Consider the following 14393-nt stretch of genomic DNA (forward strand, 5'->3'; position numbering starts at 1 on the left):
TCAGAATTCCAGCAAGTTATTTTATGGATATCGACAAACTGATTCTTAAAGTTTGTGTGGAGAGACAAAAGATCCAGAATATCCAACACAGTATTGAGAGAGAAGAATAAAGCTGGAGGCCTGATACTACCCAACTTCAAGACCTATCAATTCTGTAAAGCTACAGTAATTCAGACAGCATTGTATTGGTGAAATAGACAAATAGATCAAAAGAACAGAATAGAGAGCCCAGAAATAGACCCTCATAAATACAGTCAAGTTATCTTTGACAAGGAAGCAAAGGCAACAAATGGAGAAAAGATAGTCTCTTCAATATATGGTGCTGAAAGAACTGGACATCCACGTGTAAAAACGGAATCTAGACATAGACCTTACACAGTTCACAAAAGTTAACTCAAAATGGATCATAGACCTGAAAGTAAAGCCCAAAACTATAAAACTCCAGAAGATAACATCGGAGAAAACCTGGAAGACCTTGGGTACGGTGATGCCTTTTTATTTTTATTTTTTAATTATTATTATTTTTAAAATTTATTTTATTTATTTATTTTTGGCTGCGTTGAGTCTTCGTTGTGGTGCATGGGCTTCTCATCGCAGTGACTTCTCTTGTTGCGGAGCACGGGCTTTAGGCGCGTGGGCTTCAGTAGTTGTGGCACGCAGGCTCAGTAGTTGTGGCTCGTGGGCTCTAGAGCACAGGCTCAGTAGTTGGGGCACACGGGCTTAGTTGCTCCGTGGCATGTGGGATCTTCTCGGACCAGGGATCGAACCTGTGTCCCCTGCATTGGCAGGCGGATTCTTAACCCCTGGGCCACCAGGGAAGTCCCTCGGTGATGCCTTTTTAGATACAACATCAAAGACATCCATGAAAGAAGTAATTGATAGGTTAGACTTCATTAAAATTAAAAACTTCTGCTCTGTGAAAGACACTATCTTTCAAGAGAATTAGAAGATAAGCCACAGACTGGGAGAAAATGCTTGCAAAAGGTATATCTGATGAAGGACTGTTATCCAAAATATACAAAGAACTCTTAAAACTCAACAACAAGAAAACAACCCAATTAAAAAGTGGGCCAAAGACCTTAACAGACACCTCACTGAAGAAGATACACAGATGACTAGTGTATGAGAAGATGATCCACATTGTATGTCATCAGGAAAATGCATATTAAAACAACAGTGACATACCACTACACATCTATTAGAGTGGCTAAAATCCAGGACACTGACAGCACGAAATGCTGGTGAGTACTGTGGAGCAACAGGAACTCTCATACATTGCTAGTGGGAATGCAAAGTGATACAGCCACTTTAGAAGAGAATTTGATGGTTTCTCCAAAACTAAACACACTGGTATCATACAATCCAGCAGTCAAGCTCCTTGGTTGAAAAGTTATGTCCACACAGAAACCTGTATGTGGATGTTTATAGCAGCTTTATTCATAACTGCCAAAACTTGGAAGCAACCAAGGTGTTCTTCAGTATATGAATGGATAAATAAATGGTGGTATATCCAGACAATGGAATATTATTCAGCACTAAAAAGAAAAGAGCTATCAAGTCATGAAAAGACATGGAGAAACCTTAAATGCATATTACTAAGTGAAAAAAAAAGCCAGTCAGCCAATCTGAAAAGGCTACATACTGTATGATTCCAACAGTATGACATTCTGGAAAAGGCAGAACTATGGAAATAAGAAAAAGGTCAGTGGTAGCCAGGGGTGGGGTGGGGCAAGAGAGATGAATAGGCAGAGGACAGAGGATTTTTAGGGCAATGAAAGTACTCTGTGATATTATAATGATGGATATACGTCATTATACATTTGTCCAAACCTGTAGAATGTACAAGAGTGAACCCTCAGGTGAACTGTAGACTTCGAGTGATTATCATATGTCAGTGTAGGTTCATCCTTGGTTTAAAAAAAAAAAACCTACCGTTTTGATGAGTGATTTTGATAATGGGAGGGGCTGTACATGTGTGGGGGTAGGGAGTGTATGAAAAACCTCTATACTGCCCTCTCAGTTTTGTTGTAAACCTAAAACTGCTTTAAGAAAACAAAGTCTTAAAAATTAAAAAAAATTTTTTTTTTAATGTCAAGGTCCTGTCCTATGCACAGATAATAGGGGAATTTTTTTGTATTTATCTTTGTATCACCACTGTCTAGCACAGGGCTTGGCAGTCTACACTGTTTTTATAAATAAAGTTTTATTAGAACACAGCCATAGCCATTTGTTCACATATATCCATGGTATGCTACAGTGGCAGAGTCTGGAAACTGTGACAGAGACTGGATGGCCTGCCAGCTTAAAATATTTACTGCCTTGCCATTTAAGAAAAAGTTTGGGGCTTCCCTGGTGGCACAGTGGTTAAGAATCCACCTGCCATTGCAGGGGACACGGGTTCGAGCCCTAGTCCAGGAAGATCCCACATGCCGCAGAGCAGCTAAGCCTGTGCACAACTACTGAAGCCCGCATGCCTAGAGCCCGTGCTCCCCAACAAGAGAAGCCACCACAATGAGAAGCCCACACACTGCAACGAAGAGTAGCCCCCACTCGCCGCAACTAGAGAAAGCCCACGCGCAGCAACGAAGACCCAACGCAGCCAAAAATTAAATAAAATAAATAAATTAAAAAAAAAAAAGTTTGCCAACCCCTAGTTTCAAGCATCATATCTAGAATATAGTAGGTTCTTAATAAATACTTATGGAAGAAAGGGGAGGGTAGGTAAGGATTTCCTCATAAAGAAGAGCATTGGATACAGAGGAACACGGAATGGTCCATACAACAAGATATTGAATATTTAAAATTTTTTACTAATTTGATGACTTGGGAAGATAATGATGGCTTAGTGACATTTGAGAGCTGTTGATTTAGACTTAGTTTAGAGGGAAAAAAATCTGATTATCAGCTGCTATATTTGCTGAAGAGTAGTAATTGGTAGTACAGCAGTCTCCTGTTTGTCTTCTTTTTTTACTGGTTCATTTAAAAAACATTTCCTGGATAGTCTATTTATGCAAGATATTAATGGATTATGGAGAATACAAACATACATTGATTTGTTCGTTTATTCATCCAGCATTTACTGAGCATTTGTTGTGTGCTAGGTACACACTTGACTAGACATAGTTTCTGCCTTCAAGGAGGATTTGGGAGAAGCAGATATATATAGGGATTAAAAATATTAAGTAACTTACCCAGTATTGCTCATCTAGTAAGTAGCATAGTATCTGAACTCAGTTCAGATACCTTAAATATGGTGGAAACCATTTCACTATGCTGTTCTTTCTCACAGAGGAAATATTAAAGACAAATGGGAAGTATTTCAGGTAGAGGGAACAATATGTGTAGAATTAGGATAACAAGATGTGACATGGTATGTTCAAGGAAGCATAGTTTTTTTGTTTTCTGTATAATGTATAGGATCTTTGAGAAGTGGTAGGCAGCCATACTAAGTAGTTTGGACTTTATTTAGTAGAAAGTACAAAATCACTGAAGAGATTTAAGCAGGGAATTTACATTAAATTTTTCATTTTAGACATAATTCTGGTGACAGTATGAGCAAGGAAATCAGAAGATTACTATAAATAATATAGGCAAAAAATGCCTAAGGGTGGAGAAAGCAGATATAGTCAAGAAATATACCCAGGAAGTCAAATTGACAGGAAAGAAACTAGATACATAGGAGAGAAAGGACCTGATTTCTGGTTTGGCCACCTGAATTTAGGATGGTGCCATTAACAAAGATTTGGGGGAAAGGGTAGGTCTAGAATGATCTTAGCTTAAAAAGGAGAATGATTTTACTTTTGGACATTCCGTTACAACATTCATTTGGCATGTGGATATAAATCTAGAGCTCACTCAGAACAAGTGTGGGCTGGAGACACAGATTTAAGAGACATATCCACATATAGGTGGTAAAGTGTTGGTAATGGAATTTGATTACCAAAAGAAAGTATAGAGCAGAATTCTTCCTCCCTTTTGAGTCTCTGGCCTCTTTGAGAATATAAGGAGAACCATGATCCCTTCTCCCAGGAAAAATACACATAAGCACAGTTTCTGGGCATTCACATATACTTGAACTCTAGGTTTTAAAATTTCCTCATGTAGAATCAGAGGAGAACTTAAGACCAGACCTTTGAGGAACATCAGCATTTAAGGGGTAGACAAAGACAAGCCCATGAACAACATTAAGGAGTGGTTGGACATCAAGGAAAGAAAGTGTTTCAGGGAAGGAGTAATGAACAATGTCAAGACAAGAGAGAAAGGCCTAAAAAAGTATCTTGTTGGTATTGGCAGTTAGGTTACTGATGACTTTAGCCAGAGAAATTTCAGTAGTGAGTTGAAGACCAAAGCTAGATTAGAATGGAACGAGAAATGAATAGGAGGTGAGGGAGTGAAAATGTTGAATGCAGATTGCTCTTTTCAATAATTTTACTACAGGGGGGAAGGATAGAAAAAGCCAGAGTAGGAAAGGTCAGTGGAAGGATTTTTAGAAAATGGGCAGACAATGGTGAGGAAGAGGACTAATCAGTGAGAAATGGACTAATCAATCAAACAAGGTCCTTGGAGGGATGAGATTAAGAGCAGCTGTGGAGGAATGAGACTCTGAGATTGGAGGAGACTGATGTGTGAAGACAGGGACTAGATCTGTCTTGTTCCTCACTATATTTCTAGCACCTGGCATAATACTTGGCATCTAATCCATGTGTCATAAATAGTTGCACAACTGATTAAAGTTTGGATTGGTGAGATGAGGAAGGTGAAGGTAGTTTGATGCTTGATGAGAATGAAGGAAGGAGAGAGGGAGTCTTGAGATACAGTTGTTGGTTTGTAATAGTTGTGGGAAGAACTAGCCAAATAAAATTTCAAAAAAGGATTGAAGACCCACTGACTTACATAAAGCATGGTCTCTGCCCATGAGTAATAAACCGTATTGGGGAGGCAACATACATGCAAAAGGCTCTATAATAATGTTATTTCAGTGCAGATAAACAGTAAATGATATAAAAGCTGAGAGAAGAGATAAGCCACTTCAAAATAATATAATTTAGAATTACTACTTGAAATGAGAAGTACCTGGATAAGAGTTTTGGTTTGGAAGAGGGGTGGGAGAAGAAGATTTTTGAGGAAGAACCTGAGCCAGAAGCTTAATTGGGGAATGTCCTTTATCTGTCCTGACATCCAGCTGACTGGTGTTCCTGCCACTGCATCGAATTGCAACTCTTCAGGGGATGTTTGTAAATTTTGACATTTTCATTGCTTCTTCCACTGTAGGATTTATGACCAGAGGAAAATTGATGAGAATGAAAACAATGGAGTACTCAAGAAATTCTGCCCTCATCACCTGGTAAGATTCATGAAGGGCCAGTGGCTCCAGGCTTCCCTGACTCAACCCCAAGCCTGCCCCCAAACTTGTTGGTATGGTGGGAAGAGCTTGGACTTTGGAGTCAGACACCTGGATTTGAATCCTGGCTCTGCCACTTACCAGTTTTGTGATCTTGGGCAGTCACCTTACCTCTGTTAGCCTCAGTTTTCTTATTGACAAAATAGAGATACAGATAACTGCCTTGTACCACGATGGTAAGGCCTAATGAGATAATGTATATATGAAATGGCTAGCACACAGAAGACGACCAGTAGAAAGACCTCTCCCCACAAGGTGGTCAAGTTTCATCAGTTGTACTCCTGTCTCTATCTCTCTGTCTGTCTTTCTCTCTCTCCCTCTCCCTCTCTTTTTCTCTCTCTCTGTCTCTATCTCTATCTATCTATCTCTGGGAGAAGATATAGGGGAGTTGGAAGGAAAACCTGTTTCCTGAAGGTGGTATAACAAATGGGGGGGTGGGGCATCAGTCAGTATCTGCTCCTTATTGCAGGTGAACAGTGAGTCCAAAGCAAACATCACCTGTCTTGTGTACAGCCACGACGGCACAGGTACGTGAGCAGGGCCCAGCTCCTAGGCTGGCATGCCCCCTCTGTCTAGGGAGCTGCTGAGCCAGTGAGGCATGTGCCCTCCAGTGCTCACCACTGTGCTATAGCTCCGAGTGGAGCAGCTGGGGAGTAGTTGCTGATGGTGAGCACACAGCGGGAGGATGCAGCAGATGACCCTTGGAGATGCCAGGCACTTGCAGAATGCTGCAGATGATATTTGGCAGGGCTTGTCCTAAAGCCCAGGCTATTTGGTTGAGCAGGTTCTTATGCCTTTGACTCATTCCTGAATAAATGGGTATGATCTTCCTGAGCATTCTGCTACCCCTGGGTTGGCAGCGTGTTCCTAGTCTACCCTAGACACCTGAATTGCCTGCTGTTCCAACTGAGTAAGATGGGTGCTATACCTGGGTATTAGGAGGGGGCACTACTGGCAAGAAGCCCCACCCCAACCCCCAACTCCTGGTCCTAGCTTTTTTCAGCCTTTGCCTTCACTGCTGTGTGCTTGTTCTTGGCAGAGCTCCTGGCCAGTTACAATGATGAAGACATTTACCTCTTCAACTCCTCTCACAGTGATGGGGCCCAGTATATTAAGAGATATAAGGGCCACAGAAATAACGCCACAGGTGAGGCTGTCTTTCTAGGTTTCTGTACCCCAAGTCTGTTGGTTTGAAGAACCACAGTATCTCATGCAGGTTGTGCAAATAAGAACTACCTAAAGGAGTAGGCCACCTGTCACCAAGTGACAGCAAGCCTAATTGGGCTGGAGTTTTCATAGGCCCTCCTGTGCTAGAGGAGAGAGGGCTCAGGAGCATCTCTCACCACTACAGTGATGTTACTTGGTCTGGATGTAAGAAGACTGGACTGACTATATTTTTCTTATGATTTCAGGTAGCTTCAGGATTAAAAGACTTATTAGGGAGTTTGGGAAAGCCCTCCTTAGTTAGTGGCACTGAATTGCCTAAAATAAGGGGGTGAGCTTGTACTTACAGGGAAGAGGAGGAAATTCTTTTGAATGAGGCAGAAGAGGAGAAATGGTGATAGCACCTCACCCAAGTTTGCAGTGACGATTGGCCTTTTTTGTTCTGTCTGTGCTTCCCAAACTTCGCTGTACAATGAAGTCATCTGACAATCTTTTAAAGATACTGAAGCCTGGCTTCCATACCCATCCATTCTGACTTAATTGGTATGGGGTGCACGTTGATTAGGATTTTTAAAAAGCTCCCTTTGATTCTAATATACAGAAAAGTTGGAATCACTGCTCTTTGTTGTTATTAGTGCTCCTATCAGATGTCTGTCATAATGTTGACTGGGGAGAGCAGTTAGTTTTCCTTTTTCTCTTGAGCTGGTGAGAGGAGAGGGAAAAACCTGTACTTGGATCTTAGTCCTTGGGCATACAGAAGAAAGTGTTCCAGTCTCATGATTGGTATGGAACTGGACGTAGCCGTTGGGACTCCTGGCTTCTCTTACTAATTTCAGAGGGTGGAGCCCTGTTGTTCAGAGTCTTGGTAACAAGCACAGTTCAGGTGCTTCTTACAGGCAATTGTGGCATATACCTCCATCAGTCTTAGGTCACCTAATGACCCAGGAAGCATTGACAAGGTACCAGTGAAGCACACATACCAAGGATAATCCTAGGGCATAGGACAGTGCTGCCTAGGAGTGGGCAGAGCTGGGGCCATTCAGGTTGGGACAGGTGAGGCGTTAGTGAGGCCTGTGGTTGCTCCGTAGGGTGCAAACTAATGAGACTGAGGCTGTTGCTAAGGACTGCAAACTCCTCAGCTCTATGGACCTCTTTAGGAGAATATAAATAGTCTCTGAAACTGGTGTGATTCTTATTCTGTCTATTATACATGCATAATCCCTTGATTTGTTTTGTGAAAGTGAAAGAAATTCTTTGGCTCTTAGCTGATTTAGATTTGTGAATAACTAAATTTCCTGTGAGGTAAATATATGTCGGCCTGATGCCAACTCTCATGTGGTTTATTCCTTCATTTGTCATTTCAGTGAAAGGCGTCAATTTCTATGGCCCCAAGAGTGAGTTTGTGGTGAGCGGTAGTGACTGCGGGCACATCTTCCTCTGGGAGAAAGCATCCTGCCAGATCATTCAGTTCATGGAGGGGGACAAGGGAGGCGTGGTGAGTATGGTGTGCTGGGCTGGCTGGCTTCCTACTCTCTCCAGTCATTAAGGCAGGCTTTAACAGGGCCACTGAATTCTCACTCTGACAATGTAATACCACATCTTAGAGCTCTAAACAGCTAAATAAAAAGACAGTATAGTCTGGGGGTGCTGAGGTTTTAATGGAGTATTTTCTTCCCTTTCCTGTCTTCTGCCCCTCTACAGCACGGTTTATTAAGAGGAGAAAGGGATTTTAGGGAAGAACCTCTGGCCTGAGTGAGGTATCTTTAGGCATGGACCTTTTCCAAAACAAAAGCATTAGTGTTCAGGGCACACCATCCTACACACTGTAGTAGGTAGCTAAGTAGTGATCTTGAATAGATCCTGGATTAGCGGATACAAGCTAGAAGGAGCATTTTTTCTGACAGTTGGGAAAATCAGAATATGGTCTGTATATTGATACAAAGACACATAATATGTATGCATATATAGGGAGAGAGAAATATGCTCCCGCCCCCGTGACCATTTTTGTTGTTTGACCCTCTATACAACCCATGATCATATCATAATCTGCCTGTCCTTTGAGTTCTACAGACAGCCTCCATAGAGATAGGGCAAAAAGGAAGCCTGAGGATCATGAGTTGGGGAGTGAAAGGTGGTCAGCTCTTAGGATGCATCTAGCTAACCATAAATTTTTTGGTTTTTTTTTTTTTTTGAGACCTAGAGTCAAGAAGGATTCAGTAGCTTTCTATTACAAGGTTTTCAGACTGCAGAAGATAAGAAAGAGGCAGTTTGGGCAACTACATTTTACTGACTACCCAAGATAGTCTTGTTAAGAGCTTCTGAGGGATGGCTCAGATGCTTATTCTTTCTTCCTTTTCATTCCTCCTAAGCTGTGGGGAGCTACAAAGAACCCAGCCATCTCTTGATGAGGTTTATCCAGAGTGGTGGTAGAGTTTAGAATGGTTCGTTGCAGTTGGGAGCCCATTTCTTCTTGTGTGTCTCTTATCCTGGTGTGAGGCTATTTCAGACTTTCTTCTGGTTTCCTCTAAACTTTGGGGACCTGGGACCAGTATAGACCCAAGGCTTCTATGGCTTGAATATAAGTGGAGAAGAGTCTAGAACTTGAAGGTGTGTCTCACTGTTGCCTGCTTCATTTCCTACTTTTCCATAGGTCTTCTTCTATCATCTGTAGTGAACAAACCCAAAACACTGGAGTTTTAATGAGAATTCTGCAGTAGGCATGTAGTCATAAGAAAGCCAAAAGGGGCCAGTGAATCTTTTATTGATCATAAACTATTGTCTTGCATTGCATTCTAGAGAGATGCAGGGCTGAATGCCCTCCCCCAGGCCAGCACTTGTCTGTTGTCCAGAATCACTCTACAGGCCAATCTCCTTTCAGCTTAGCCAGTGTCAGGGTTTGATAATTAATCCACGTGCTCAGGTTGGGAGGGCATTTGCGTAGGATGGGTGGGCCCCACGCCTGAGTTTTAGTGGTCATAAGAGTGAGGTACTAGAACAAGAGGTATAAAGACTGCACCCTGCAGCGAGATTCCTGGCTTCTTCCTGCCTCTGTGTAAGCTGCATGATCTCTGTGGTCCTCACTTGGCTCCTGATTTTTTGTGCTAACCTCCCAGCAGTGGGGTCACCAGCACCAGCCTGAATGCAGACTATATCATTAAGTAGACTATTAGAACCAGAAGGGATCTTTGAAATTCTCATCCAACTTGCCCAGGTCTCTCGATTCTGTTTTTGGCTCAAACTCTAGTCCTTTCATTGTTTCCATTCGGGGACAAGGGTGGGGGATGATGTCAAAGGACAATCCTTAGTCTCCCAAAAGCACTTTGCTCCTTTATCCCATCCCCTGCATCCCTCAGCCCAGTCGTCTAAGGCCAGAGCTCTTTTCTCTGCTCAGGCATTATTGACAGGATAAGTCCTGGCATGCAGACAGGTCGGGTGAAGTGACCAGGTATTCTGGCCCAGAAGCTCTCTGTTGGCTTCTCCTGCAAGCTCCAACTCAGGTACTATATGTAACTTACTCTCTTGCCATTGGCTTTGTCCTTAGTCTTAAGTTCCAAGGAATTTCTCCCCTGTGCCTTTTTGTTTTGCTGACTTGTCAAGCACAGCTAGGTCAGAGTTTAGAAGGGTAGCAAGGGCTTATCTGGAGATGGATGAACGAGTTCAAGTTTGTATGTGTTAGGTTGTCACATATCTTTTGATATTTTCTGGCAATGGAGTTTTTCTCTCTAGTGCCACCTCTGCTCCAGATGCTGGAACCTCTTCCACACTGCCTAAAAGAGCCCAAATACAAACTTTGAAATGAGCTGATATGTGGAGTAAAAGAAGAAGGGAAATGTGGTTTCTGCTTTACTCTTAGACTCAGACTTAGCTTCAGTGTTTTCTGAGAATTTATTTGTAAAATGGAAGACAAAGAAGATTGGAAGTCAGTATGTCAGTTTTATTTTCCATGCTGACCCTGCCTTCCCATCAGCTGCTCTGTGCATGTGCAGGCGAGGCAGAGAAGGTTGGTCCAGAGAGAACTAAGAGGCTGTTTGCCAGGGGTTGTTTTCTTGGACTGTACTGCAGCTGCAAGATGGGGTGGGGTGGGGTGAGGTGAGGAGTGGCTAGGACCACACCTTCTTCCTTCTGGATGCTTTTGCCATCTATTCCTCATCTGACTAAAAGCCCAAAAATGCTTTAGCAGCTAGATCTGGGACCAGCTCTTCCGGTGGGGGTGGTAGCTGCCCTGCTCTGCCAGGAAGGCTGATGTTTCCAAGTCAGACAGCAGGGGGCATGGGTGCCTTTGGAAAGAAGGAGGCTGCCTAAGCCAGGAGGCCTTTGCCTCGGCTGCTGCAGTTCATTCCTCCTGCTCAGTGAATATATCCAGAGGGTGGCTGAGCTTGAGGCTGTGGGTGCCCCAGGAAGCTGCCTCACTGTACCGTGCTGTCCTATAGCTGAGCCATGTTGTGCTTTCATGGCAGGCAGCAGAATGCTGTCTCCTGGGGTGTGCAGGGTTCTCAAGCAGATATGTGTCTCCACTACTCCAGTACTCTTCAGGCTCAGCCTCTTCCCAGCCTATGCCTTCTTCCAGTTCTAGTAAACTGTGGAATGTAATTGTTCTCTGAGTCTTCTCTGGGGGCTCAGCAGCAGCTGCTGCTTTCTTCATTTTTAAAAATGTATTTGCCACTTGGTGAAAGCCACTGAGATGTTTTTTTCCAGACTGGGGCAAGTTGGAGCTTTGGAAGCTGGAGAGAATGAGGTCATCTGAACCTCACTGCCTTTTTGTGAAGCCAGCAGTATGCTTGGCCAGTCACCCGCCCACCCCTAGAGCTATGTCTGAGGATGAGGCCACCCCTACCTAAACCTAGGAAGTGAGAGATAGGCCTGGTCTTATACCCAGTCTGTGTCCAGTGTTTCTTTCACCCCGAGGGCCCTTTGGCCTAGGCTTATGATGGTTGGGCCTGTCTTCCCAGCAGCTGCCTTAACTTTTATCAAGGACAGTTGTTTGGTTCAAGGTGAGTAGTGGTTTTTAAACCGTATTGCCACATACCCCTGAGCCTATGTTTTCCTTTACTCCTGACCAGGTAAACTGTCTTGAGCCCCACCCTCACCTGCCTGTGCTGGCAACCAGTGGCCTAGATCATGATGTCAAGATCTGGGCACCCACAGCTGAAACTTCCACTGAACTTACAGGGTTAAAGGATGTAAGTAGCTGACTATAGATTTCTTCTTTCTGCTTATCCACATACTGTTAGAGGAGTTTTCATTGTCATAGGAAGGAATAACTTGCTGTACAGTTCTTTAAAGGCACTGCTCTGACCTCCTCCACATTCCTGTCATTGCCTCTCTAGGAACAGTCCCAGTCCAGGGGTCCAGGGTGCAGCTTGAAGTGCATCTAGTTTATGGTAGAGGGGACATCTTTAGGAAGAATCATCCATCTTCTCAGTGGATGAACCTGGGGCATCCTTTCTTAATGGAATCTAGCTATACTCCAGCTCAGTAGTTTCTAAGGGAAGATTTTACTGGGCTAGAACACCAGCCTTTTCTGATCAGGCCCAGGGTTCCTATTCATTACCCACTTCCCCAACCCTTTTTGGTTCCAGGTGATTAAGAAGAACAAGCGGGAACGGGATGAAGATAGCTTACACCACACCGACCTATTTGATAGCCACATGCTCTGGTTCCTCATGCATCACCTGAGACAAAGACGCCATCACCGGGTAAGCTGGAGTGGGAAGTGAGCTCCCAAGGGCATTGACCCTCTCAAGAGGGTAAAATGTTCCAGTGCATACTTCTCACTGCTTTAGGAGGAATCAGGTGGAGTTAGTTGGGTTTCCTATCCATTATTCCCCATCCCCATCAGAGTTTTGATGTAGCCTTGGAAGAGCCACTAGCAGAAATAGGTGGTGTCTGCTTTGTGTTCTCCATCACCACGCATGCGCAGGGCTGTCTTCACAAAGGCAAAGGCATGAGGGTGGGGAAGGAGTTGAGAAGAAATAAGTCATCTCAGGTGTCTTCTGTTTTTTCTCTTGTGCCAGAAGAGGCCTAGGGCAGGGGTTAGCAAACTGTGGCAGTTTGGGCAAGTGCCTGCTTTTTGTAAATAAAGTTTTATTAGACTACAGCCACACCCATTCATTTATGTGTTGTCTGTCTGCTTTTATGCTACAACAGCAGGGTTGAATAGTTGTGACAGAGATACGGCCCGTGAGTCTAAAATATTTACTATCTGGCCCTTTAAGAAAAATTCTGCTGACCCCTGGCCTAGAGCATGTAAATTATAGCTAAGACCTAACAGGCTTGTCCTTGTTCCAGGGAAATTACTAATAAGCCTTTCCATCCTACAGCGCTGGCGAGAACCTGGGGTTGGGGCCACAGACGCAGACTCGGATGAGTCTCCCAGCTCCTCAGATACATCGGACGAGGAGGAGGGCCCTGACCGGGTGCAGTGCATGCCATCCTGAGGCCTCGTACCCAGGAGGGGCAGGCTGGGGCTGCCAACCCGATCCTGCCTGGGCAGCCCTTTCCTGTCCCAGGCTCTAACATTCAGCAGAAACGCACTTTGGACTTTTTTGCTTTAGATTTAAAAAAAAAAAAAAAAAGAAAAAAAAGAAAAAAAAAGACATCCCAGGAGGACAAGCCAGAGGGGAGCAAACCTACAGAGTATCTAGAAGTGGGAATTGAGCCCTGGAATGGGGTTCCATGGAGAGGTGCATAGGACTTGGCAGAAATGGCCTCTCCCCAAAGCCTTTTTTTTGGGGGAGGGGGGAGCCTATTTTGTTAACTGGTTTGGGGTAGGGAACGGGGTTTCCTTTTCTTTGATCTCCCTTGTTTCTTGGGTGGTGGGTGGGGGGATAACTGGCTGTTCAGTACCAAGGGGCCAGACTGGGGGTGGTAGAAATGCCACTCTCTCTTTGGTTGAGGTTTTTGACTTTATTTCCTTTATTTTTTAAAATTCTATGACAGTTGCATTGTTTTTTCTTCCCCCTGAGCAACCCCATCCCAGGATCCTGTTTTTCTGGGGAGTCCTTAGAGCCCCTAACCATCCCACACTCTTCACTTTCTTTTCCACCCCATTCATTCTCTGTACTTATCACAGTGTTTTGCACTTGATTATATATCCTTCACTCTCTTCTCTTCATCCCATCACCCCCTCAGTAGGTCTGGTGAGGGAGGTTGGGGGGAGGTGGGAGGAGGGACAGAAGTGGAAGAATAGGAAGGTCATTACCTCTTCTGTTACTTAAAAAAAAAAAAAGTTGTTTGGTGGCAGCAATCTCCTGTCCCTATCACTGTTAGAGGCCTAATTTTATATCTATAAATATATTAAAAAGCAAGTCAAAATTGGATGTATCATGTTAAAATTATTGTTGAAGTTTAAATACCTATATATTCTCTATGACTGCAATAAAGGGACTTACAGGAGAGAGTGAGTGAGAGTAATGATGTGGAGGTATCACCTGGGGTCGGCCTACCCTCTATGCATGGCCACTGGAGATTAGGGCTTAACCCTTATGTTTTAGGAGGCTCAAGAATGGAAGGATCCTGAATTCTGCCCTTTCCTGCTTTCCTACCATGGTTTCAGGGTTGGGAAGCCCCTTTCATCTCTTTGCTCCAGATATCCTACCTCTGCTTAAGTCTTGTGGGGGTTCCCAGGATGGCTCTGCTAACCAGAGACTGGCTCATCTTCAAAACTTGACTGAACTGTGACTTCAGGAAGGGTTCTGCCACTGCAGACCGTCTCTCCTAATACTGTGTGTGACAGAAGACACACTCACTCTTACCTTTAGCTGCTTGATTCTTTAAACTATCCAACTCCACACCAGCTCCCTTCCTAATGGAATAGTATAGGGAAAGA

The 14393-nt window shown here is 43.8% G+C and overlaps 1 protein-coding gene across 9 annotated transcripts in view; it reads left to right on the forward strand.

Annotated features, from left to right (window-relative positions):
• Positions 1-13884, forward strand: part of DCAF8 (DDB1 and CUL4 associated factor 8) — a 43219-nt gene extending 29335 nt beyond the window's left edge. For all 9 annotated transcript variants that reach the window (XM_082470595.1, XM_082470592.1, XM_082470599.1 and 6 more), the window contains 7 exons: positions 5272-5344; positions 5871-5928; positions 6441-6548; positions 7930-8060; positions 11626-11745; positions 12145-12261; positions 12886-13884. In XM_082470595.1, coding sequence (XP_082326721.1) covers positions 5272-5344; positions 5871-5928; positions 6441-6548; positions 7930-8060; positions 11626-11745; positions 12145-12261; positions 12886-13002 — 724 coding nt within the window. In that variant the 3' untranslated portion in view covers positions 13003-13884. The remainder of the gene's footprint in view (positions 1-5271; positions 5345-5870; positions 5929-6440; positions 6549-7929; positions 8061-11625; positions 11746-12144; positions 12262-12885) is intronic.
• The last annotated feature ends 509 nt before the right edge of the window (positions 13885-14393 follow it).

This window comes from Balaenoptera physalus (genome assembly GCF_965194825.1).
Source record: "Balaenoptera physalus genome assembly, chromosome: 1".
In the NCBI taxonomy this organism is placed as follows: Eukaryota; Metazoa; Chordata; class Mammalia; order Artiodactyla; family Balaenopteridae; genus Balaenoptera; species Balaenoptera physalus.